The following is a 23478-nucleotide window of genomic DNA, read 5'->3' as shown; positions in this document are numbered from 1 at the left end:
ATTGTTGATACTTATAGAGGAATAGGATGTGTCTTTGTCTTTGTGTGTGTCTGTGTTAGTATTGTGTGTGTGTTAATGAATTTTGAATATATTCTTGGGCTAATAATATTCAACATTAAACCTTCAATAAACATCATCAGAAACTAAAATATTACTGTAAAGTCTTATGCTAATTATTATCATCCTAGTAGGAAGAAGAATAAGCAAAAAATTAATTTTTCTTCTATTTATACTAAAATTGGAACAAGCAATATTTAATGTTTTACTTTACAGCCTTAATTTATTAAAATGTTGAAAGAACTTCTTATGCTGTAATTCAAAATCTGAAATTGTAATAAAATGAGGGATAGAGATTGGATTTGTGATTTTAGCTCCCAGATATCAGCACTTTTTTTTTCAACTTAGGCTTAGAGTTGTCTGACAACTGAGAGGTTAAGTGATTGGCAATAGTTATGTCACTTTGATGTGTCCGAGGTGATGCTTGAACCCAAAGTCTTTCTCCCTTCTAGGTCATTTCTCTGTCCATTATATTATCACATTGGCTCTCATGAAATATAAATGCTCTTGTGAAATGCACGTACAATTTTGTAGTAATGTTTCCTAATCAAAACAAAAGAAATTAGTATTTTTTTTGGCTGAGCTAATTGGGGTTAAGTGACTTGCTCAAGGTCACACAGCAAGAAATTAATATTTTTGCAATAACAGCAGTGTATTTTTTTTTAATTATTAGGAATAGCTATGTAACATACACCTGCTGATAATATTTCTCACATATTTTAAGATCAATCCCAGGGCAGTATGTACAGTAATAGGAAGACTGAGTTCAAATTTTGCCTCATATCCTTAATAGCTGTGTGGCATTGGTCAAGTCATTTAACTTCTCTGTGCCTCAGTTTACTCATAAGATGAGAGGTTGAGTTTGATAACCTTTAAGGTTTCTTCAAGGTCTCAGTCCATGATCGTGGATTACTATATACTTTTTTTATACTTGATGTTTTTTGATGATGATGCTAATCATAAGTATCATTTATTATTGTGCTTTATGTTTTAAAAATGCACTTATAATAGTCGTGGGAAGTAGAAAGTACATGTGTTATCTACATTTTACAAATTGAGTAGACTAAAGCTCAGAGAGCTTTATTTACTTTATGCTATAGACGTTGAGGAATTTAGGTGATCTGGGTCATAGGTCATTGCTTTATAACATGTGGCTTCCCAGTATAAGAGATGAGGGAAAATGGGCAGTTATGTGCCCTGTGATCTTATAGATCTTTTGCCCTTTAAGCAACTGTTTCTAATTATGAGGATGGAGAAATAGAAGATTCCTTGGCTTTATAGTGTTAGATGGAGAAACTGATTACTTAGAAAAGTAAAGATTCTCCTTTCCTTTGCCTCTCTGGAAGGAAGATAAAATGGCTATAGACTTTAAAATGAAGGAGGGCTCACTTACTCAGCTGAACCAGCTGTTAGCACAGTGCATGATTCATAAATAATTATTTACTGATTACTTACACTAATATGAACACTCAGCCTAGCAAATAACAACTTCAAGAAATTAGACCAGGTATGATATTTCTTTAGGTTCCACTGATGTTTTTTGACTGTAAGTTGATAATTTTGGTATAGATCTATTTATGATTTTCAAAGATCGTTTGCCAGACTTGGACTTAGTTCACTCTCCAAACTTCTGATTACCTCATTTTTATAAAGAACTTTGTACTCTATGCATCTGGGATTCCACCAGGGTGGATATTCCTGCTGTATATAGATTGAAACCACTCCTATCTTCCCATTCTTTGTCTATCATTATAAGAACATAGTTTGGCATCCTTTGATAAATAGTGTAAGAACATAGTGTTTTTAGCCATGAGTTGCCACTGTTAACTATGGGATAGTGGGTAATTATTATGGGAGAATGTGGATGAGAGGCACATGGGAAAGTTATATACAGTGTGTGTAGGCAGAGGTGGATCACAGTTATCTTTTTGAGTGGAATAGCTATATCTTGATGTGACTACAGACCTACCATTAATTAGCATCAAATTAGTTATTGATTAGCATTCATTCAGGATCTTGTGATTGTTTTCAAACTGTGACAGTGCATAGCTAAGAATACCGTTGTTTATGAGATAAATGTTTTTAATGGTAAATATTAAAGAGTAACAATGCTATTTAATATTAGTATTTATTTGTGATCTTAATTTCTTAGCATTTTAGTTAAAATGTTTGAAACTCTGACACACCAAGAATCATTTTTATTTCTGCAGGTAATTGGGGCCCCCACCTTGTGGTTGTGAGAAGTTGCAACATACTAAAATGGGAGCTTGAATTGAAACGCTGGTGTCCAGGGCTGAAAATCCTTTTATACTTTGGCAGTCATAGAGAACTTAAAGCAAAGAGACAGGTATTATTATTTTTTACTTTTAAAAAGTCACATTCATAAGAAGAGTGGAAAATTTAAATAGGTAAGACATGACCAGGAATATAGTTTTTAATAGCATATTTTATGCACTATATGAAAGGACATCTTTTAAAGAGGCTATCTTGGAATATATTTGGTTTTTCTCTGGAAGTCTTGAGGCAGTGGCCAGAAGATTATTTGGCTTTTTGGGTATTTTGTTTGGGTTTGAGGTTGGAAGAGATGGTCTCTGAAGTCCCTTCCAATTCTGAGATATTGTAATTCTGTGAAATCATTACTGAATTGTAAGCTCTTTGAGAGTAGAGATTTTGACTTAAAAAATCCATTATATATACAAATGGCCTATTTTCTAGGATGACCACAGATGGGAAGTGTGGGGAGAGATGTGATTTCTGTCTGGATAATGAGAAATTCTCTTTTAGTTATTGTGTTACTTTTTTGACAAGTAGTCAGGAATTAGAAACCAAAGACATTTTCTTAGCAATAAAATGCTAAAACCTTCAGAATGTACTGTTACATCTAATGCCTTTTCATAATGTAAAGGTAACTAAGTTCGAGAGGGTTTTGCCATTGGAGCATAAATTCAGGTCCCACCAAATTCTCAACATGATCTTCTGTTTTCTGAGCACCATCTTAGTTCAGTTCAGAATCTTATGACCAGAGAGTTGGCCATTAAAGGATGAATCATTTCAATTATAAAAACCTATTACTAAAGTATGGACAGTTTGCAATCATTGTATGTTGATTACTATGTACATAGAAAATCATTTGAAGTATAGTGTTCTGTATGTACTACAAAGAATACTAACTCATGTAAATGAAACATAGTATTTATAGATTAAAATGACTTTTGGGAATAGCCTTAGGAATCCAACCATCACTTAGAACATTATTTGTGTAAGAATAGCCCTTAGTGTCACATAATCACAGAGTGAATTTTTAGAGTAGTGCTTCTTTACAATTTGGAGATACTATGTATTTTTCTTGAGTCTGCAATCCTTGACATATAGTAAGTAAATTAATGGAATCTTAAACACTGGTAATGGAGAATTTCTGGTCATGAATTTCACTTAACCAGTGCAGAGCTATAGCTAAGTGTAATGCAACTTAAAATTGTAGATAGTTGCCTTGTACATGAAGAGAATAAGTGACTTGTTCAAAATCTGGGTAATATTGGCTAATATTGGTGATATTTATCAGAGGCAAGACTTAGAGCCATTTTTTCCCTCTTTCAAGGCTGCCACTACGTCCATCACAGAATGCTGCAATTTCATTGGAAAATGAACTTTCCCTCCTAAAAAGAAAATTCCTAAATTACTAGAAAGACTTTTTCCATATAATCACTTTTGATATCTCCTATGTTTTTACATCTTGAAATATTAATCCTATAATTTAAGATTGTCTGTTTATTATATTAGGTTACAATCATAGCAATAGATAGCTCTTCAGAAACCCTGTGTAATCCATGGGTTTTTAATCTTTTTTGTGCCATGTACCCCATTGGCAATCATTTTAGTGAAACTTATGAACTCCTTCTCAGAACAACATTTTTAAATGAGTAAAATAAAATATATCAGATTACAAAGGAACTAAAAGTTAATGAAAATAAAGATTAATATTTTTTCCCATCCAATATGACACATTCCTGAAATCTGTTCATGAATCCTTTGGATATCTATGGACTCCCAGATTAAGAATCCTCAAATCCCAAAACATGAACTTTCTCTACAAAATATAAATGTGATCACATTTCAACTCACTTTAATTTCTTTGTAAACCATCTTTTGCTGTTGCTCAGGTGGCACTGTATGATGAGTTTATTTCCAAAATTCAGGGGGAATCAATTGTTCCTAATGTGAAAAAAGGATCTTCAAATCCTTTATTTAATGAATCAGTGGAAGTTTCTGGGATGACTACATTAGAAAACAGTATTTATATGGAAAATATAAATGGATTGCTATTTTCTGTAAAGATGTGGATCAATTGTTAAGGAACTGCATGATTGCAGTTGTGACTAATTTAATTTTCTAACAAGGAATTGCTCTTGGAATTAGGAATATTTGTTCCACTTACCCGCCCCCCCCAAAAAAAGGAAATCAGAACAAAATGTTTAAGATTTATTTTGTATACTACAGGAATGGACTGAACCCAACAGCTTCAACATATGCATAACCTCTTATAAACAGTTCTTTAAAGGCCATCACGCCTTCATGAAAGTGAGGTGGAAATACTTAGTCATTGATGAGATGCAGCAAGTAAAGAACATGACTGAGAAGCACTGGGAGGCAGTTTTCAATCTACGAAGGTTGGACACATCAATAAAGTATTTTTTTCTTCTAAGTAATTCTGGGCTTTTATGTAATTAAATGCATGCTAATTTTTAAAAGTTGTCTTTTAAAGAAATTTCAGTTCTGTATAATTACCTTTCAGCTATAATCATAAAGTAACAGGGATAGAAGAAGTCTCACTAGGTCATCTTGTCCGTTTTATTTTTTTCAGGCAGATCTTCACTTACATTTCCCATAAAAGATGGCTGCTTATGCTTTTCTTAAAATCTTCAGCACAGAAGAAATTGATATATAGTAGTGTTTTATACTATTTATTATTTATTTCTTGATTTGTTATAGCCAATTACGCCTGCTTCTGATTGACACACCTTTGCATAATACCTTGATGGAATTGTGGACCATGGTACACTTTTTGATTCCTGGAATTTCTAGACCTTATCAGAACTTTCCCGTCAAACCAGCTAATGAAGAGAGCCAAGATTACTACCATAAAGTGGTCATAAGGTTGCACAGAGTATGTCATACTACTTTTTTTCAGCTAATTTTCAAAATTTATTTTTTCTTCAAAGTAAATATGTATGTATTATAGTTTCTAATAAGACTTAGAACAACTTGCATATGATCTTTTTTCAGGTGACTCAGCCATTTATTTTGAGAAGAACCAAAAGGGATGTTGACAAGCAGCTGACAAAGAAATATGAACATGTGTTAAAGTGTCGCCTTTCTAGTAGGCAGAAGGCCTTATATGAGGATGTTATCTTGCAGCCCAGGTAAGAACACGTACTGCAGAAAGAGATGAGATGCTACAAATGTGACCCAAAAAGAAATGGCATCAAACATGCAATGACTCACTTATTAAATTTTCTTAGTCAAGCAACTTGCTGTAGTGGGAAGAGTGTTATATTCAGAGGTAGAGGATTGATTTTTGAAAATTCGGCTCTGTCATTTATTACTGTTGAGTAACTGGAAAATTCACTTTCCCACTTTTGGACTTCAGTTTTTTTCCTCTGTAAAATGGTAGCATGGAGAGGTAGGAGGGCAGGGAATTGAACCAAAAGACATCTCTGAGATGACTTTGACCCCTTTTAAACCTTTTGATCTGGGGATATAATCTTCCAGAAGAGGCTGCTATAGCTATGTATAGTTATTCAGTTTATTGACTTTTTGTGTTTAAAAAAAAAAAAAAAAAAGATGAAGCTCAGATTTTGAAATTGTAACAGAAAAATTTTGGATTTTATAGGAATCCAAATTTGACAATTATGCCTTTAAGCAAGATAATACATAATTATACTTTAGTAAATAGAAGAATAAATAATTTTTTGACCATCCATATATAAGTTGAATAACCTAGCTATCGCTTTTTTCTTAATGAACAGAACACAAGAAGCTCTTAAAAGTGGACATTTTGTCAATGTCCTGAATATTTTAATGAAACTTCAGAGGATATGCAATCATCCTGGTCTGATAGATCCCAGGCTTCCTGGCTCCTCTTATGTTTTGGAAACACTCGAATATAGATCTGCTTCTCTGATTTTAAAAGCATTGGAATGTGGTTTTTGGAAGGTGAGTAGTAAATTCTCAAATGGAAAACAATAAAAGTAGTATGTGTTTAATGAGTGAATACCTGGTAGACATGTTAGTTTGTGCCTGGGAATAACTATATGAGCTAAACCAGCATTAAGAATGAAATTATCTGAAGTTGTTCTGTCAGACTATCATACATATATTATCAAATGGTTGTTGTATGCTCAGTCCTATGTTACGCATTTTAAATTTTCCAGATAAGATTAACAGAGGCAATATAGTAGAATAGGTAGAAAAGAAGGGGGTGGAGAATTCCAGGTGAAAGAAAAAAATATTGTGTACCTCTTACCTGTAATTTCATTGTAGTTTCACTACATAAAACCATTGGCCATTATGTGAACTGCTTGGTAAATTTATTTTCCCCTCATTGGCCATCTCATTTTTTCTTTCCAGCCTTGGGTATTGGTCAGTTTTTTAAAGATAGGGGTCACTGTTTCTTTCATCTGTTTTTTTGCCCCTTACCACCAATTTACTTTTTTAATAAAATAAGCACATAATTTTTCTTTAGCTTCCCTAAGGAAGTGCTATTGCTATTAACTTCAGAAAGGTCAATGAGGGATTTAAAATAACTAATCTAAAGAGGAGGGTTAAGGAAATATTAAAAAGCTTAGGGTAACAAGCTCATAACAGATGAATCATATATGGAGTTGAACCTAAGGACATCCTTTTTTCTTATTGTCTCAGCATTTTTGAGAATTGGCATATGACTGGGAAAGATTAAGGGACTTGCTGCTGTTGCTTGTTTTATGGGGGGAAGGGAGGTAGGAGAAGTCAGGGAGTTTGAGGAGACCAGGCCCTCTGCACTGTGCTTAGTAGGTGGTAGGATGGGCTAAGAAGCAAGGAGGTTCTGAAGGAATTTTGAGAACTAGCTAGCATTGTTGAGAAATAGAGATCTCTTGGATAGTTTTCAGGGAGGTATAGCATTGCTGAGAAGAAAAAGATGAGTTTGTTAGCAGAGTTTTAAATACATTGGAGTGGGGAGAGTCTAAGGCAGGGGTGGGGACCATCTGGCCTGCAGATGGTAGAAGGCTCCTGAAATCATTTGTCAAAGCAACTGCAAGTGATGATGAGCTGAAAGCTTTCACTGCATGAGTTCTATAAGCTGATAATTTTGCATGACTAGTGAATGTTGTTTTAAACATCCAAATGACCGTTCGCAGCAGAAAGGTTTCCCAATCCTGGTGGTAAGAGAGAGAATGCTGGCAGGGTACAAGATGCTACTACTATTTTCCTTGTGTCACTGAGTGCATGAAGTAAGTGCTTTTTTTTTTCCTCTTTTCCTTTTTATAAATTAGGAAGCAGATCTTTCTATATTTGATCTAATTGGATTAGAAAATAGAACTACTCACTATGAGGCACAAGTGTTGTCAAAGAAAAAGATAACTCGAAAACTTATAGAAGAAATCTTCAGTTCATCACCACCACCAGCCAGACCTAATGCAGTGAAACTTAAGCCCAGCAAGTAAGTTGTGTATTAAGCATAAATTTATAATAAAAATGTTTAGTAACAGGACTAATGCTCATATTCTTTCCACCTTTTAGAAGCACATAGGTTTTTCCTGATAAAGATACACTTCACTGGTACACAGACTTACTCAGGATACCTACTATTCTAATGTTAATGAACCTCATAACCTTGAGTAACTTATTTAGGCCCAATACTTCAGTTTGCTTATTGATAAAGTAAAGAGATTAGAATAAATGATTTCTTAGGTTCTCTGATTTAGCTCCTCTTGTTTGTTGCCTGAACTTTGGGCATTATATACAGACAAAAAAGACTATAGGCTTTCTTTTTGTCTTTTTTTTTTAATATTTAACCTTCTATGAATTGATGGGTGTTTTTACTGCCATATTTCTATTATCTTTGTAGCTATTCTCTGTAGTAGCTAACTTGGGGAAATATAAGTAGTCTTCTCCCTTTTCTGTCTTTTTTAGTTTAAAGAACTTTTGATTAGATTGTGACATATCTGGCTAATAAGTTCTTATCAGCCTTTGTTAAGCATTCTCCATCCTCAGTACTGAGGAAACCAAGCCATTGATGAAAGGAGACATTAAATCTACTGCATCATAATCTGTAGAGGCAGCTAGGTGATGCAATGGATAGAGTACCAGGCCTGGAGTTAGAAAAATCTGAGTTCAAATTTGTTCTTAAACACATAGAGTTATGTGACCCTGGGCATGTCACTTAACCCTGCTTGCTTCAGTTTCCTCTTCTGTACGTTGAGCTGGAAAAGGCTGAGGCAAAGCAGTCCAGTATCTTGGCCAAGAAAATCCCCAAGTAGGATCATGAAGAGCTGGGCATAACTGAAACAACTTCATAATCTGTTTAACAAAACTCTTTCCTTTTCCCAGTATTGCTCATAACATCATCTTGCAAGGTCCTACTGTACTTGGTTTTCAATTTACAAAGACTTTCATAGACCTAGTTCATGATGCCAGGGTAATGACTGGAGTTTATCTGTGCATTGCTAGTAGGATATCTTTTTTTAATGATGATCTGGCAAATCCCTCTTTGCTATAGACTTGACACACTGGTGGTTAGATTTGAATCTGCTTCCTTTTTCAGAGATCCAGTTTCTTTGTCTCTGGTCCCATCCATAGCTTTTTCACCTTCCTTAGTTCCTTCTTTATCTAGAGTCCTGTATAACTCTTTGTTACTAAAGCAGCTACACCCAAAGAAAGAACACTGGGAAACGAATGTGAACTATCTGCATTTTTGTTTTTCTTCCCGGGTTATTTATACCTTCTGAATCCAATTCTCCCTATGCAACAAGAGAACTGTTCGGTTCTGCAAACATATATTGTATCTAGGATATACTGCAACATATCCAACATATAAAGGACTGCTTGCCATCTAGGGGAGGAGGTGGAGGGAGGGAGGGAAAAAAAAATCGGAACAGAAACGAGTGTCAATATAATTATTAAATAAAAATTAAAAAAAAAAGGAAAAAAAAAAACAAATCTTAAATAATTTCAGAAAAAAAAAAAAAAGGAATGACCTTTGCCCCGCATTGGACAGTCTGAGACTCAGTAGATTGTTGTTAACTTAAAGTTTTAGCCTTAGCATTAAGCATATCCTGAACTTTAAGTTAGTCTTTTAGTACAAAGCATATCCTGAACTTGTTAGTCTTTTAGCATATTAATAACCAGATGACTAAACATTTCATTGCACATCCCCTCTTTTTTACCTCTTTTAAAAAATAAATTTCTGAAGTAATTCTGAAGCAAAACCTTTGTAATGTAAACTTCCATAATGTGGACATTAGAAATCCTTTGTTTGTCCTGTGCTATGTATAACTTTATCTTTAAATTGTCTCATAACATCTTTTGGAAGGTTCTATTTTTCTAAGCAAATTATTAATGACAGATTGTAGAGAATATTGTAGAGCTGATTTAAGGAAACATTTAATTTCTTTTGTACATTATTTCTGTAAAAACTGGTGCTGCTAATTGTAGATCGGTCACATCACTTCATAAAAACAGACATATAAGATCTCTTCTTGGAAACATTTATATATTTGAAAGTAATAAGAGAATCTTTAAAAATTACTCTGTAATTTAGAGAACACAAATTAATGAAGTTTTGTTGAAATCATATGGAATTGCTCTTCTGATATCTGAAATTAAGTGGTTTGAATTGACTGACTAAATTACCAAAAACCAATAAGCCTTCACAGCAACAAGTTAATTTTTTTATACATGATCTTTTTTAAGATTAAGAACAAACATGTTTTGAATCTTTGGGAATAAGATTTTGAAACCAAAGAACTTCCTCATTTGTTTGAAAAAGCATATTTTCTGTTGTTTATGAACTCTAATTTGCTCTTTGCATTTTGTCTTGGTAAATGTGTATATAGGTTGTTTCAGCCTGTGCAATATGGACAGAAGCCTGAGGGTAGGACAGTAGCTTTCCCAAGTACACAGAGCTCCTCGCGGACAGTGTCAGCAGCCACTACTGCCACCGCAGTAACTTCCCAGGGGCAAGTTCGAGGAAGACCGCCCATTGCCACATTCTCAGCCAATCAGGATGCAAAAGGTATTTCTGTAGCAGCTTCATTTCCTTTTTCTCAGAAATTCTCAAGGGTCAAATTAAGTGTTAACTTTTTAAAAGAGTGATTTTTATAAGAATTGTTTTGCCCTAGGCCTTGTAATTACATGCAGACATATGAAGGAAGTTCTCCACATGGTTGATTACTCTGGAGAAGCCATATATATTGTTGCAAACATTTCTTTTAGCTAAGTGATAGAATTGATCACTTACCTGGAATTTTTCTTTTTAGCAGTAATGACACTGGAAAATGTAGGAAAAATTGAGTTCGTGTAGGCAAGTGCATATTAAATCATTTATTGTTTTAGCTTTAAAATGATTGAAATCGCATGATCTTGATTTTGTAAATTTTGTGTCTTATCTTTAATTATAAATGGATTTTGTTTTTTAAAAGGCATAGAATTTAATGGCAAAAAAAGTAAATGTTATAATTTAATGTTCAAGCATAAGATTTTTCAGTATTATTTCTGTCAAACTTTCCTGAGGTTCAAATTACAAAATGAATCATCCCTTTGATACAAAGATTCTTGAGGGGAAAAAACATGAAAGTGAAATTTATGTTTGTATTTTACTATTTAGGAAATAGTTTGTATTCATTGTTTAGGCTGACAGCATGATTGAATTAGTCTCAATATTACTTTTCCACTTAACTCTGATAATATACTATTAAAATTGTTAATGAGCTCTTAAGTAAAAATAATTAGTAATAATTAATAAAACACAATATTTCTCTCATATTCCATAGGCTATAAATGGGCCTGTCCTTGGAAGAGAGAGGAGTTATCATTTAAGAAAAAAAAAAGCAAAATAATTCTTTTTCCTTTTAATTTCTTTAAAATACCGGTTTAAAATATTGTCCTTAATTAAGAACATCTAACAGCTTTGCCCAAACAAACCTTATTGATTACAGCGGCCGCAGCACAGTTTCAGACATCTCAGGCTCCTCCCGGTGCTCCAAGACACCAGCCAGCAGCGACCTTCACCACAGCAACTAGCACAGCCAATCCTGTGAAACAGCGGGGTCAGAACTCGGCCCAGGCCTCCCAGCTAGGCCAGACCCAGCCCCAGCCCCAGGCCCCCTCGCACACCATCCAACAGAGTGTGCTTCCTCAGAGGCTGGTACTGACCTCTCAGGCCCAGGCACGGTTGCCTAGTAAGTGGCCTCCCCTTTCCAGGTTTTCCCCACCTTTTTGCTCCAAAGAGGTTGTACTAAGAACATTAGAATGTATGCCGAGCCTTTACTGTCCCTTACTTTTTCTTTCCCTGAGCCCTTGTCTGATGTGCTGCCTCTAGCCAGTACATCATTTCCTGACATAATGTAGAAGGGAGAGTGATTTCTCCCAAGAGGTCAGTAAAGAGGACCGTCTTTCCCTTTCTCTTATTCTGTCTTCTAATCCCCCAAACATTAAACTCTTATGCTTTCTTCAAGCTGCTCACTGTGCTGCTTTGGTGTGCTAGGGTATAGTATGGGGACATAGTTAGGAATCAAGGTTTTGGTGTGTCAATTCCATGGCTCAACTATTATAACAGAACCGATTTAATGAAATGAAAATTAATGAATCTGGATTTCACTTCTTTTCCAACTATGTGAATTGGCTTTAAGTTTTTTCTTTTAAAAAAAAAGATTGTTTCTTTTTAGGTGGATATTCTTTGTCAAATTTAAGCTTGGAGTGAATCCTAGAAATGTTATATTTACACACACACACACACACACACACACACACACACACACACACACACAGCTACAGCCACACTTTGATTTTTTTCATTCTGCTATGGGCATTTTTGAGTAACAAAATTGTGCAAGTGCTGCTCTGGATCGTGGGAAACCAGGTGAATTAGTAAGTAAAGAGAGACTAATTCCATTTTCAAGTTGCCCTCACATGTCTCTTGGAGCCAGTCTCAGCTCATGAGCTTGCCTGCATTTAATTGTCATAAGAATGAGGCCCACTTAATTATCCCCATGTTACACATTTTCAAGACTAGTCCCCTTTGCACAAATGAGCTTTTTACTTATCTTCCTTTGGGCTGAGGGGAAGGTGCTTGGTTATATTGAAAGAGAAATGGTTTAGACCTGGCATTTTCCAGCATGGATAGTCCAAGTTGAGTCATGACTTGTGGATTGAGGAAGGACAACAGTGCTGGGGATTTCTCTGAATCCTGTTTCAATTTCCTTTTTCTGCTCCTCTCACTGAGATGTCTTTAGGTCAATATTCTTACTAACTGTTCTCTATATTGCACCACTAATAAGCCTAGTTTTGACTTCCTTAGGAGGAACGTTGAGACTCGAATATCAACCATTGTATTGGAAAAAAAAAAAACCTTATCCTTTTAAAGCCTGTGTACACTTACCTTCTGAGACTTTGTACACATTACACATTGGTTTTATTTTGTTTGCTTTGCTTTGCTTTGCAAAGCAAGCATTTAAACAACATGAGCAGTTTCACATTTTATCTTATAACTTAAAATACAACAACAAATAATGGAAAATTTGGTGAAAATGTGAAACTTAACATTTTGGATTTTATATATATATATATATATATATATCTTTTTGATTGGTATTATTTATGCCATACCAAAATTTTGAATAGGTTCATGCCATTGAAATAGTTACCTACTCTTTCTTCAGGATATAATGTTCTCATCTTAACTCTGAAATTTCTCCATGGAGTTAAATTGAGAAATTGTGAATTTTTACATCATGAGAGTTTCTGAAGATCATAGGTTGATATGCGAGCTTCCTGGTACATAGCAAATATATCATGTGAATAAATGCAAAATCCCTATTTTTACTTATTAGTTTAAAATAATGTGTTTTCTGGGTTTGTTACTGGGGGAGTAAAGTGGAAGACATTTATTCATAGTTTGGTTCAAAAATGGGTTGTCAAAACGGATAGTTAAAGTCTCTGCCAGTTTTGGTTAAAATAGATTAATCAGTTAAGTTTGGTATTTTTTACTGGTCTTCTTAATTTTTATACTTTAAAAAAAAGCATTATTTTCTAAAAATATTAGAAAGCAATGCCTGCTGAATTCCTGTGGTGTCTGTCTTTTACACTTGCTGATTTGTGGTGATTCTTATGTATCAGTGTAACACTTTCAGATTTTCACAAAGTATTCTATTTTAACAGGTGGAGAGGTTGTGAAAATTGCCCAACTGGCTTCCATAGCAGGGACACAGAATCGAGTGGCTCAGCCAGAGACCCCTGTGACTCTGCAGTTCCAAGGGAACAAATTTACCTTGTCCCACAGTCAGCTCCGACAACTTACTGCAGGCCAGCCCTTACAACTGCAAGGTAAAATCAATTTATCAATAAAACAACAATTTTTGTGATGAAGTTGGCATGGGGCAGTAGAATGAGCATTGGATATGGAATCTGAAAGCCTGGATCTTTTCCAAGTCTGATGTCTACTGCCTATGTGATTTTGGGCAAGTCGCTTAACTTTTTGGGGCTTTAGTTTGCTCATCTTATCAGAAGAGCAGTTTAAACTAGATGGCGTTTTCATTCCTAGAACCTGATTTTCTTCCTATGATTTGAGCCTTCATTCTCCCTTATTGTCTCTTTATCCATATAATTTCCTGTAATTGTGGATGTTTATGATCAATCCTAAACTATTTTTTCTTTTTTCAAAGCTAACGAGCTCTTACTGGTTTAATTATTTCTACATAGGTGACTTACAGATCCATAGTTTTAATTCCAGTTTAAGCCATGGTCCCATGTCACTCTCTGTTGGACATCTCAAATGAAATAAGACCAGAGATATTTCAAACTCAACATGTTGAAAACAGGTTGTTTTAATAAATCAGTCAACAAGTATTAAATATCTGTTTGTACTATGTGTGAGGGTATAGAAACAAAGAGTAGACCCATCTAGTCAAAGACCTTTATGTTTGGGTAAAGGCTCACTAATCAAAAAAACTGCTGTGGAAATTAGAAAGCCTATTGACACATATTAGATTTAGCACATCATACAAGAGAAGTAACAAAGGGATATGTGACTTAAACATAAAAGGTCACATCATAAACAGTTTAGAGGAGCAAGGAAGACATTTCCTGTTGCATCTATGAAATGGAAGATGTCATGATCAGACAAGTAATAGAGAGGATAGCAGAGGTTAAAATGAACATTTTTGATTATGTAAAATTAAAAATTTTGTGCAGACAAAACTAACATAGCTAAAATATGTAGGGAAGTGGATAATTGGAGACAGAACCTTGCAACAACTTTCTCTGATAAAAGGACTCATTTCTGAGATCCATGAGGAACTGATTGAAATTTTTAAAAATAAGAGCCATTCCCCATTGATAGATGGTCAAAGATTATGAACAGGTGTTATTCAAAAGAGAAAATCCTAGCTCTCAAGAGCCATGAAAAAAGTTTCAAATCTCTAATAGATCTATGCAAATTAAAGCAACTCTGATTAAGAGAAAATAATGGAAAGGAAAAAAACATTGATATTAACTAATATACATACATATCTTTGTTTTGTTTTAGAGGGTTAGACTAGATCACCTCTCAGTCTCTTTCAGTTTAATGTCTGGGATTCTATTACTGGCTTATCATATAGCATGTCAGTCAGTCAGTCTGCATTTATTATGTTCCAGACTTTATTCTAAGTTCTAAGGAGAAAATTGCAAAAGTCCTGTCTTTGAGGAGCTTACAACCTCCTGGAGGAGGCAATGTGCAAATAGTTCTCTGTATCTCTATCTGTCTACACATACACACACAGAAACACACAGCCAATTATATAGAGGATGAATAAGAAAGAATAGAAAGAAAGCAATATAATTAGAAGGCTTGAGGAAGGTCTCCTGTAGAAGGTGGCATTTTATTTGGCAAGGTCAGGAAGGACAGTCAGAAGGACACTTCTACAGGTAGAGTGGAAGAGGGAGAGTGTTCCAGGCATGGGGACAACCATAGAGAATGTTCAAGCTAAGAGATGGGCTTGTTGATGAAACAGACAGGAGGTTAGTCTCACTGAATTGAAGAGGGTGTGTCAGGGAGGGAAAAGATTAGAGAGGAGGCCAGGTTATGAAAGATTTTGAAGAGCAAATAGAGCATTTTTTATTTGTTCCTGGAGGTGATAGGGAGCCACTGGGGTTAGTGAATGAGGGGTTAGGGGAGAGGAGAGTGGTGGGAGAGGGATGACGTGATCAGACCTGAGCTTTAGGAAAATAAATGGAGAATGAATTGGAGGGTGGTGAGTCTTGAGGCACACTCCACCTCTCTCCTTTCTCCAAGGAGGCTTCTGCAGTAATTCAGAGGGGACATGATGAGAGTCTGCCCTAAAGGGACAGAGGGTGCAGAGGGGGAAAAACCCTGGGGGCTGGTGGGGTAGTGAGCCATGGAAAGGAGTGTTGAGGACATGAGAACGATGCCTGACTAGCTGCGTGGCCTTGCAGTAAGAGGGTGGAGAGCAGGGGAAGAGGGCTTCTATTTTGGACAGGTTGAGTTTAAGATTTACTAGACATTCAGTTCAAGATGTCTGAAAGGCAACTGGAGTTATAACCCTAGAAAGGTTTATAAAGGTTATATAAACATTTATTTAGTAAACTACTGTGTGCTAGGCATGGGGCTTAGCACTTCATAAGTATTTTCTCATTTGATCCTCACAACAGCCTTGTGAGTCAGGTGCTTTCATTATGCCCACTTAACAGTTAAGGGAACTGAAGCAAACCAGTTAAATGACTTGGCCAGGGTCGCATTTCTAGTAAATGTCTGAGACCTGATTTGAATTCAGGTTTTCTTGACTCCAGGTCTAGCTCTCTATCTGCTGTATCATCTAGTTGGCTGGAGATCACCAAAGAAGTTAGGATTGGATAAGTAGATCTGAAAATGAGTAGCACAGAGATGGTCATTAAAATCCATGGGAACAGATGAGATCTCCAACTGAAGTAGCATAAAGGGAAAAGAGAAGAGGTCCTAGGACAGAACCCTGAGGGACTGGCCTCAGTTAGAGGTCATGATCTCGAGGAGGATCTAGCAAAGGAAACAGAAGGACTGTTCAGTTTGGCAAGGAGAATCAGGAGAGAGAGGTGTCTCAGAAACCTAGAGAAAGGTGGTATTGCGAGGAGAGGGTGATCCACAGTGTGTGTCAATCATACCCCCTAATAACTAGGGATATTCTCCAATGCCCTGTAGTCTGCACTCTTCTGTAACTACATTTTCTTCCTTAATGATCTCATGTACTACTTTAATGATCACCTAAGTGTAGAGAACTCACAGAGAATATGTGTATGCATATCTAGCCCTAGTCACTCTTCTGAGCTTTATTCTCACCAACCCCAAATGCCTTTTGGCTCTTTCATATGTCTTAGAAACTTCTTTGTGGAATTTGTCCAAAGTTGTTTGCTTTCTTTCTCTTTGAACCTTCTTTTCTTCCATATTTCTTTATTTTCTAAGATACTGTCATTCTTCCAATCTCTTGGGTTTATAACTGTGTTGGCACCATCCTTAGCTCTTTATTTTTCCTTATCCCATCAGTTGCTGAACCTTGCCATTTTTATCTCCACATTTCTCATTTCCTTTTATAGAATTGTAAACTCTTTCAGAAAAAGTTTATTATATTTTTAACCCCAACACCTAAAAATGCCAGCCACATAATTGGCATTTAATAATGCTTGTTGATTTATTGGAATTGCATATTCATTGATCAAGGTATATAAATTTGACAAATGTGACATGAAGGTACTTGTGGAAAATATTTTACATTAAAAAATTTGATAACATATGGAAAACCTAGTTGGGTAGTTTGTTGCCTCTACCATAAAGGCTGAAATTGGTTTAATCCCTTGAGCTTGGGAGTTCTTAGGTGGAATGGTCTATGGTGATCAGCTGTCTGCTTTGAGTTTGGCAAACTCATGTTAATACATGGTGGCTCCCAGGGGCTGGTGGAGAACAGTTATAAGGTTACATAAGAAGAGGTGAAATTGTTGAGGTCCGAAGTAGTCAAAGTTCTTGTGCTAATCAATAGTGGGGATCAAACCCATAAATCATTCCTTTTCTTTTAGCTGGGTGAGATAGAGAGTTCCAATTAAAAAAAATAGTATAAGACATTTTTAATATTTACATCATGTGCATATTAACACCTTTGTGGTATATGGTATCTTTTCAATCCCATAAATAGCCTAATATAGCTAATCCTTATGAATAGAAATGTACTGATACACATTCTTGGAAATAAAATATAGTATTAAAATTTGCATCATAGATGCATTGGAGACATTCTTCTAAAATTCTTTTCTGATGTTTCTTCACTCTGAAGTTTTTTGAAAACCCTGTCAGGAATACAAAGCCCTTAGAGGTATTAACTAGCAAGCTGGAAACTAAAAATACAGGTTCATTTTTGATCTGTTAACTTTGATGTCTGCGGCCTGCCTTAGATTAGATGGAATGGCTCAGCACCAGGTTGGCTTAGGGAGATTACTTTTTTGGGGCCATAAATATCCTTAGACTCATTTGCTAACTCAAAGAGGGGTCATAGTTTGTACTGGAGAGAAAATTGTCTTTTAGGAAATTGCATGTTTTTAATGCATTGAAGTAAATGATATGTGCAAAGTAATCTTTGAAAGGAGTAAGTATGTCATAAGAATTGGGACATTTAAACTTTCCTTCATTTTTGCATAGTGATACGTTTGGCAAATCTTTAAAGAAGAATACATTACATATCTCAAAAGTCTAAGAAGATAGAAGACTTTACCATCTACAAGATTAGAATGAGGAACTTTTCAAGAAGGTGATAGGAATTGGAAAAAGCTAGAATTCTGAATTACTTATAAATTATTCCTAGGCTTAAACTTAAAGAAGATTATAACATGTCCAGGATTTACTAAAGTACTCTTTTAGGCTTGCTGTGTTTGACAAAATTTATCACTCTCTGACTAAACTAATGATTAATGCCTCCAAACTTAGGCGTTATTGGTGGACCACAGATAGTGGAAGCCTTTGCATCTTGGTTGAACCTGCCTAGTCTTGTTTTCTTCTGCTGCTTTTGAGAACCCATAGTGTGATGAGGCATCAAAGGAGTGGAATGGAGAGACTTTGTTCCTTTTATCTTAATAAGTGTAGTTATTTATATCTTTTTCCTCTCAATACCTGATTTTATATTTATCTTATTTAGTTATTTGTTTTCTTTTTTGAAACTTTATATCCCAGATGGTTTATATTCTTGGACGATGCAACAATGAACGTAGTCAGTAAATAGAACAAATAGTGTCCTTTAGACCCCACAATGATTCTTGATGTCATTTAAATTACAGGGAGTGTTCTTCAGATTGTCTCTGCTCCAGGACAACAGTATCTGCGCCCTCAAGGCCCCGTTGTTATGCAGACAGTGTCTCAGGCTGGTGCTGTCCAGAATGCTTTGAATGCCCTGGGAAATAAGAACCAAGCAAATGTTCCAAGTTCTACACCAGGAAATCCACCAGGTACATTATCTTTCTTGTTCAAAAACAAAGATTCTATTACTTTAGCTTAATTCTGTTACCTTAGACCTAATTATCTCAGCTATATTTCCCAATGATTAAAATGAATCTGTTTTGTGGCTCTTGCTGAATAAGTAGTTCAAAACTACAAATTAGACTTGTGATTAACTAATTTCCATAGATGTGACAATTAATTTCATGTAGATTTACTATTTTTTCTTTCTTTCTTTTTTGTTTTGTTTTGCTTTGTTGACATTTGTCTACTGTAAGCTACCAGTGTGCTTAGATTTTTCAGCTCACTAACAGAAATATTTCTTTTAGACTCCTGTGTCATTTGACTTGGTAAATTGTTAGTAACCCATTTAACTGGTAAAAATTTTGCTGGCAACTCTGTTTTTTTCCGTCTCACATAGCTTTTTTCTCTTTATTGTTCTTGATCTTAGTTTCATTCCTATTTCTTTGCAGATATTGAACCTCTCTTCACCTCTTTCTCAGTCTTCACGCCTGCCTGACTCTACTTGATTCTTGACCTTTATTCCCTTTCAGATTTTTTAAATGGTGCTTCAGGTGATGATTAGTGAGAAACAGAGGAATCATTGATCTATTCTTCATCAGTAGTCCACCACCCTGTCATTCACTTTTCTTTTTGGTCTAAAGTCACCTCCTTTTTAAGGAAGTCTTCTGGTCCTGTATTTGGAGAACTCTGGTTCAAACTCTCTACCTGTCATTTACTATCTAGGCAGCTTTAGGTGGTGCAGTGCTAGGCTGGAGCCAGGAACACCTGAGTTCAGATTTGACCTCAGTCAAACACAGACTGAATAAGTCACTTCACCCTTGCCTCTGTTTCCTCATCTATAAAATGGGGAAAATAATAACATCCAAGACTCAGGGTTGTAAGGATCAAATTGAATAATATTTAGTGCCTGGCACATAGTTGCTTAATAAATATTTGTTCCCTCCCTCTCTGTCTGTATGACTTTGGGCAAGTCCCTTAGCCTCTTTTGAGTGTCAACTTCTGATCCGTAAAAGGAACAAGGCTCCTCTAGGAGGGTCTAGGGCACCGCCAAGTTCTTTGAGTTTTAAGCAGTGGCTTGTAGTTCTCTGGCGAATAGTTTTGTTATTAAACTACCTCGGTTTACGGCTAAGCATAGTGGGGTCTCTAATCCCAGTTTGTACCTTAGCTTTAATGTCTTCAGCAGTAGGTAAAGTCACGTAAGTTGCGTATTTTAATATCAACCTGGGCGTATTACAGCTCAATTGGTCTTTAACTTTATTTGGAGGGTCGAGTTAGGTTGGATGGTTTTCTGAATAAAGTGCCTTCCACTATAACCTATGGTTCTTCCATTTTAATTTATATTCTAAAAATAAATGTATTTAAAAAAATCACATAGGTGATTTTCTGTTGTTTTGAATGGATGTAAGTTTAAGATTAAGGTCTTTCAAGATATCAATCAATCAGTCAATAAGCATTTAATTGTTTATTGTATGCCAGACAGTGTATTATAGCAATAGAGAAATGTTAAGTAGTTTTTTTCACCAAATGATGAATTTTAAGAAAAATTTTTTCGTGGCAAAATAGAAATTGAGTAGTAGTATCTGTGTATCTGAATGGTACTTTGTTCAAGAAGAACTTTTTTGGCTTAAATGATGAAGAGAGTCAGAAGAAATGAGAAGAACCATTAGCTGGGGAGAAAAGAAGAGAATAATAGAAACGAAACAAAGAGGTAAAAATGAGAGAAACAGAAGCAGAGAGGAAAAAATAACTCACAAAAAAAGAATGCTGGAACTTTATTCTCTCCTTGTATGATACCTAGCTTTTGCCAAAGTTTATTGACTATTGGAGTGCAATTAATTGACAAATGTGACTGGGCACCTTGGGGAATGGCTGCTTGGGGTGACTGTTGTAAAGCTTTTTTTCCATAGACTACAATTCATTGTCTAAGAACAACTCAATGGGAATCTCATTGATAAATATATAGATAGATAAATAGATAAAATATATGTGTGTGTGTACATGTGTATGTATATATGTATATTATATATGTGTATGTGTGTATATATATGTGTATGCATATATGCATATATATAGAAAGAAAGAGAAATATAGATACAGATATATGGGTCTATCTGCATATATGTGTACATACACGTGTGCATATGATATGCATATACCTATACTCAGACCCTTATTTTAAATATGATTATGGTTTATTTTTTTAAAGGATTGGGGAGGGAGGTAGATGTTATTAATATAATTTATTAATAGAAATGTATTCCCATTTCCATTGCCATTTGCCAAACTATTCTATGCTGCCCTAATTTGCTCTTGGTATCACTTACTATGTGATCCTATGTAAGTCACAGTTTGCCTCAGTTTCCTCATCTGTGAAATGAACTGGAAAAGGAAATGGCAAATCACTCCAGTATCTTTACCAAGAAAATTCCATATGGGGATGGTCACAGAGAATGAGGCATGATTGACAATGGTTTCTGTCTCATTCAATTATACATTGTTCTATTAATCTTTGATCTGACAGATAAACTATATGATGCTCTCTTTTTTGCTTATGGTATCACCCTTTATTTTTAAGTCATGTATACATTTTGTCTGTATCTTGGTATACTATATGAGGATTTCTGCCAGATTGCTTTCTAATTTTCTTATTTGTTTTTGTCAAATAGAATTCTCACTAGTCTCAAAAGCTTGGATCTTTGTGTTTATCAAATACTAGATTACTAGAATTTTTTTTTTTCTTTCTAGATCTGGTTTTTCTTGTGCAGCAAGATAACTGTATAGATTGGATTTAACATATACTTTAACATATTTAACATGTATTGGACTACTTGCCATTTAGGGGAGGAGGTAGGAGAAAGGAGGGGAAAAGTTGGAACAGAATGTTTTGTAAGAGTCAGTGTTGAAAAAATTACTTATGCATCTGTTTTGTAAATAAAAAAGATATCATTTAAAAAATCCAACTACTAGCTTACTATGGTCACTTACTACTGTATATTATATACCTTCAATCCCACTGAATTACTACTCTATTTCTTAGCTAGTATTAGATTGTTTTGATAATGACTGCTCTGTAATACAGTTTGTGATCTGGTATGAATAGGCCATCTTTCTTCACATTTATTTTCATTGAGCCCCTTAATATTCCTGACCTTTTGTTCTTCCAGATGAATTTTGTTATTTTTTCTAGCTCAGTAAAATAATTTTTTGGGATTTTGAGTCACATTAATATTCTTAATTCTATTTTTAACACAATAGAGGCTGAAATGGCAGAAATAATTTTTTCCTTGAGTCTTTTCAACATCATAGCCCTGCAATTGAGAACACCAAACACCTCAGTCTCTCTTTTAGAGTGTTCTAAGCAATTATTTCATTTTCACTTGAGCTAGTTGGAATAATTAAATATTTTTCAGGGTTGCCTTTTTCTTGTGATTAATACTGATACTAGCATGATTTTTTGGTGCTCAGTATTTCAGAAGAGGGGGAACTTTAAGAGAAAAATAAAATGTAAGTTTTCATGATATTAAATTTTTAGATGCCACATTTGCCCATTTCAAATTAAACATTTTCTGTGTATCCCACTCAGAATTATATTGGGTTTTGTTTTTATGAAAAAGGGGATTCATTAAAGAAGCTTAAATTTTTTCAGGGAAGTATGAATTAATTCTGACTATTTTTTAAATTGTAGTAGGTGTTCCAGGGAGAACAGCAGTTAATTCGTTGACATCAGGAGAAGCTGGAGTAGTATCAAAAATGGCCAATCCTGTAGGAGGCCCAACACAGGTTTGTAACTTACTAAATTCTAACCATAACCTTTCTCTTTGTTAAAGGAGATTCCAGCTTTTATAGGTTTTCAGAAATTACATGTTACCTTGATAAGGTTATAGCAAATAAATATTATTTGAAAAAAAAATAGTCAGCTGATTTTGAATAAAATTTTAAAATGAAAAATTTCCTATTATAGAATTATATTTTAATTATCCTAATTTCCATTAAAATTTAGCTTTTCTGTAGTCTAATTTGAATAAAACAGTAAATCCTGTCTTATTTTACTCGAAAACATGCTTATACATTTTCAGTGTTTATCTGAAGTATTATGGGAACTTAACTAGGTTAGGTGCTCCTAAGAAATAATTTTTAAACAAAGCTAGAAAAAATAAAACTTTCCCCTCTGATTCATTTATATCATTAACCCCAAAGAAGCAGGGAGCATAACTGTTAAGTGTCATGCGGTGTTCAAAGCAAGACCATTCACAAAGAACCTCGGTAATTTCTGTTTGATAAGTAAGCATATAACTTTTTGTTTAATTATTTAATTATTTCCTTTTCCATACCTCAATGACCAAGCTCTTAATTTTATTTTACCCAAAGGAGGAAAAAAATAGACTTTTGAAAGAAAGGCTGGATCGAATTTTTCTGGGTAATGAGCGGCGTTGTTCTAGAACTCCTGTCTACGGCAGTGATTTGTTAGGAATCTGCTCTTTGATTAATTGGAAGAAGACACCTCTGCGTGGGACTGCAGACAGAAATAGATGGCATTGGGCTGGCATGGCCAACTGTTATGCTTCCTCCTCAGAAAACACAACTGATGTGCTTCAGTGTTTGATGTTGACCTTGGAACAACGAAGAGAATCCCTCCATGATATTATGAATAGGTATTATAACCTGGGCAGACTTGGGTTTTACTTTTTTTTTTTAAA

General features: G+C 34.9%; 1 protein-coding gene across 3 annotated transcripts in view; it reads left to right on the top strand.

The window, feature by feature from the left end:
• Positions 1 to 23478, top strand: part of LOC127545360 (E1A-binding protein p400-like) — a 139484-nt gene that overhangs the window by 78429 nt on the left and 37577 nt on the right. For 2 of the 3 annotated variants that reach the window (XM_051972584.1, XM_051972583.1), the window contains exons 17-28: positions 2268 to 2404; positions 4555 to 4724; positions 5047 to 5221; positions 5341 to 5477; positions 6084 to 6270; positions 7587 to 7753; positions 10149 to 10327; positions 11250 to 11492; positions 13471 to 13635; positions 18601 to 18768; positions 22467 to 22561; positions 23150 to 23433. In XM_051972584.1, coding sequence (XP_051828544.1) covers positions 2268 to 2404; positions 4555 to 4724; positions 5047 to 5221; positions 5341 to 5477; positions 6084 to 6270; positions 7587 to 7753; positions 10149 to 10327; positions 11250 to 11492; positions 13471 to 13635; positions 18601 to 18768; positions 22467 to 22561; positions 23150 to 23433 — 2107 coding nt within the window. The remainder of the gene's footprint in view (positions 1 to 2267; positions 2405 to 4554; positions 4725 to 5046; positions 5222 to 5340; positions 5478 to 6083; positions 6271 to 7586; positions 7754 to 10148; positions 10328 to 11249; positions 11493 to 13470; positions 13636 to 18600; positions 18769 to 22466; positions 22562 to 23149; positions 23434 to 23478) is intronic. The other variant, XM_051972585.1, reaches the window with a different exon arrangement.

The sequence above is a fragment of the Antechinus flavipes genome, chromosome 1 (genome assembly GCF_016432865.1).
Source record: "Antechinus flavipes isolate AdamAnt ecotype Samford, QLD, Australia chromosome 1, AdamAnt_v2, whole genome shotgun sequence".
Taxonomy (NCBI): Eukaryota; Metazoa; Chordata; class Mammalia; order Dasyuromorphia; family Dasyuridae; genus Antechinus; species Antechinus flavipes.
Note: the sequence above shows the minus strand (reverse complement) of the source record. Positions and strands in the feature narration are given on the sequence as shown.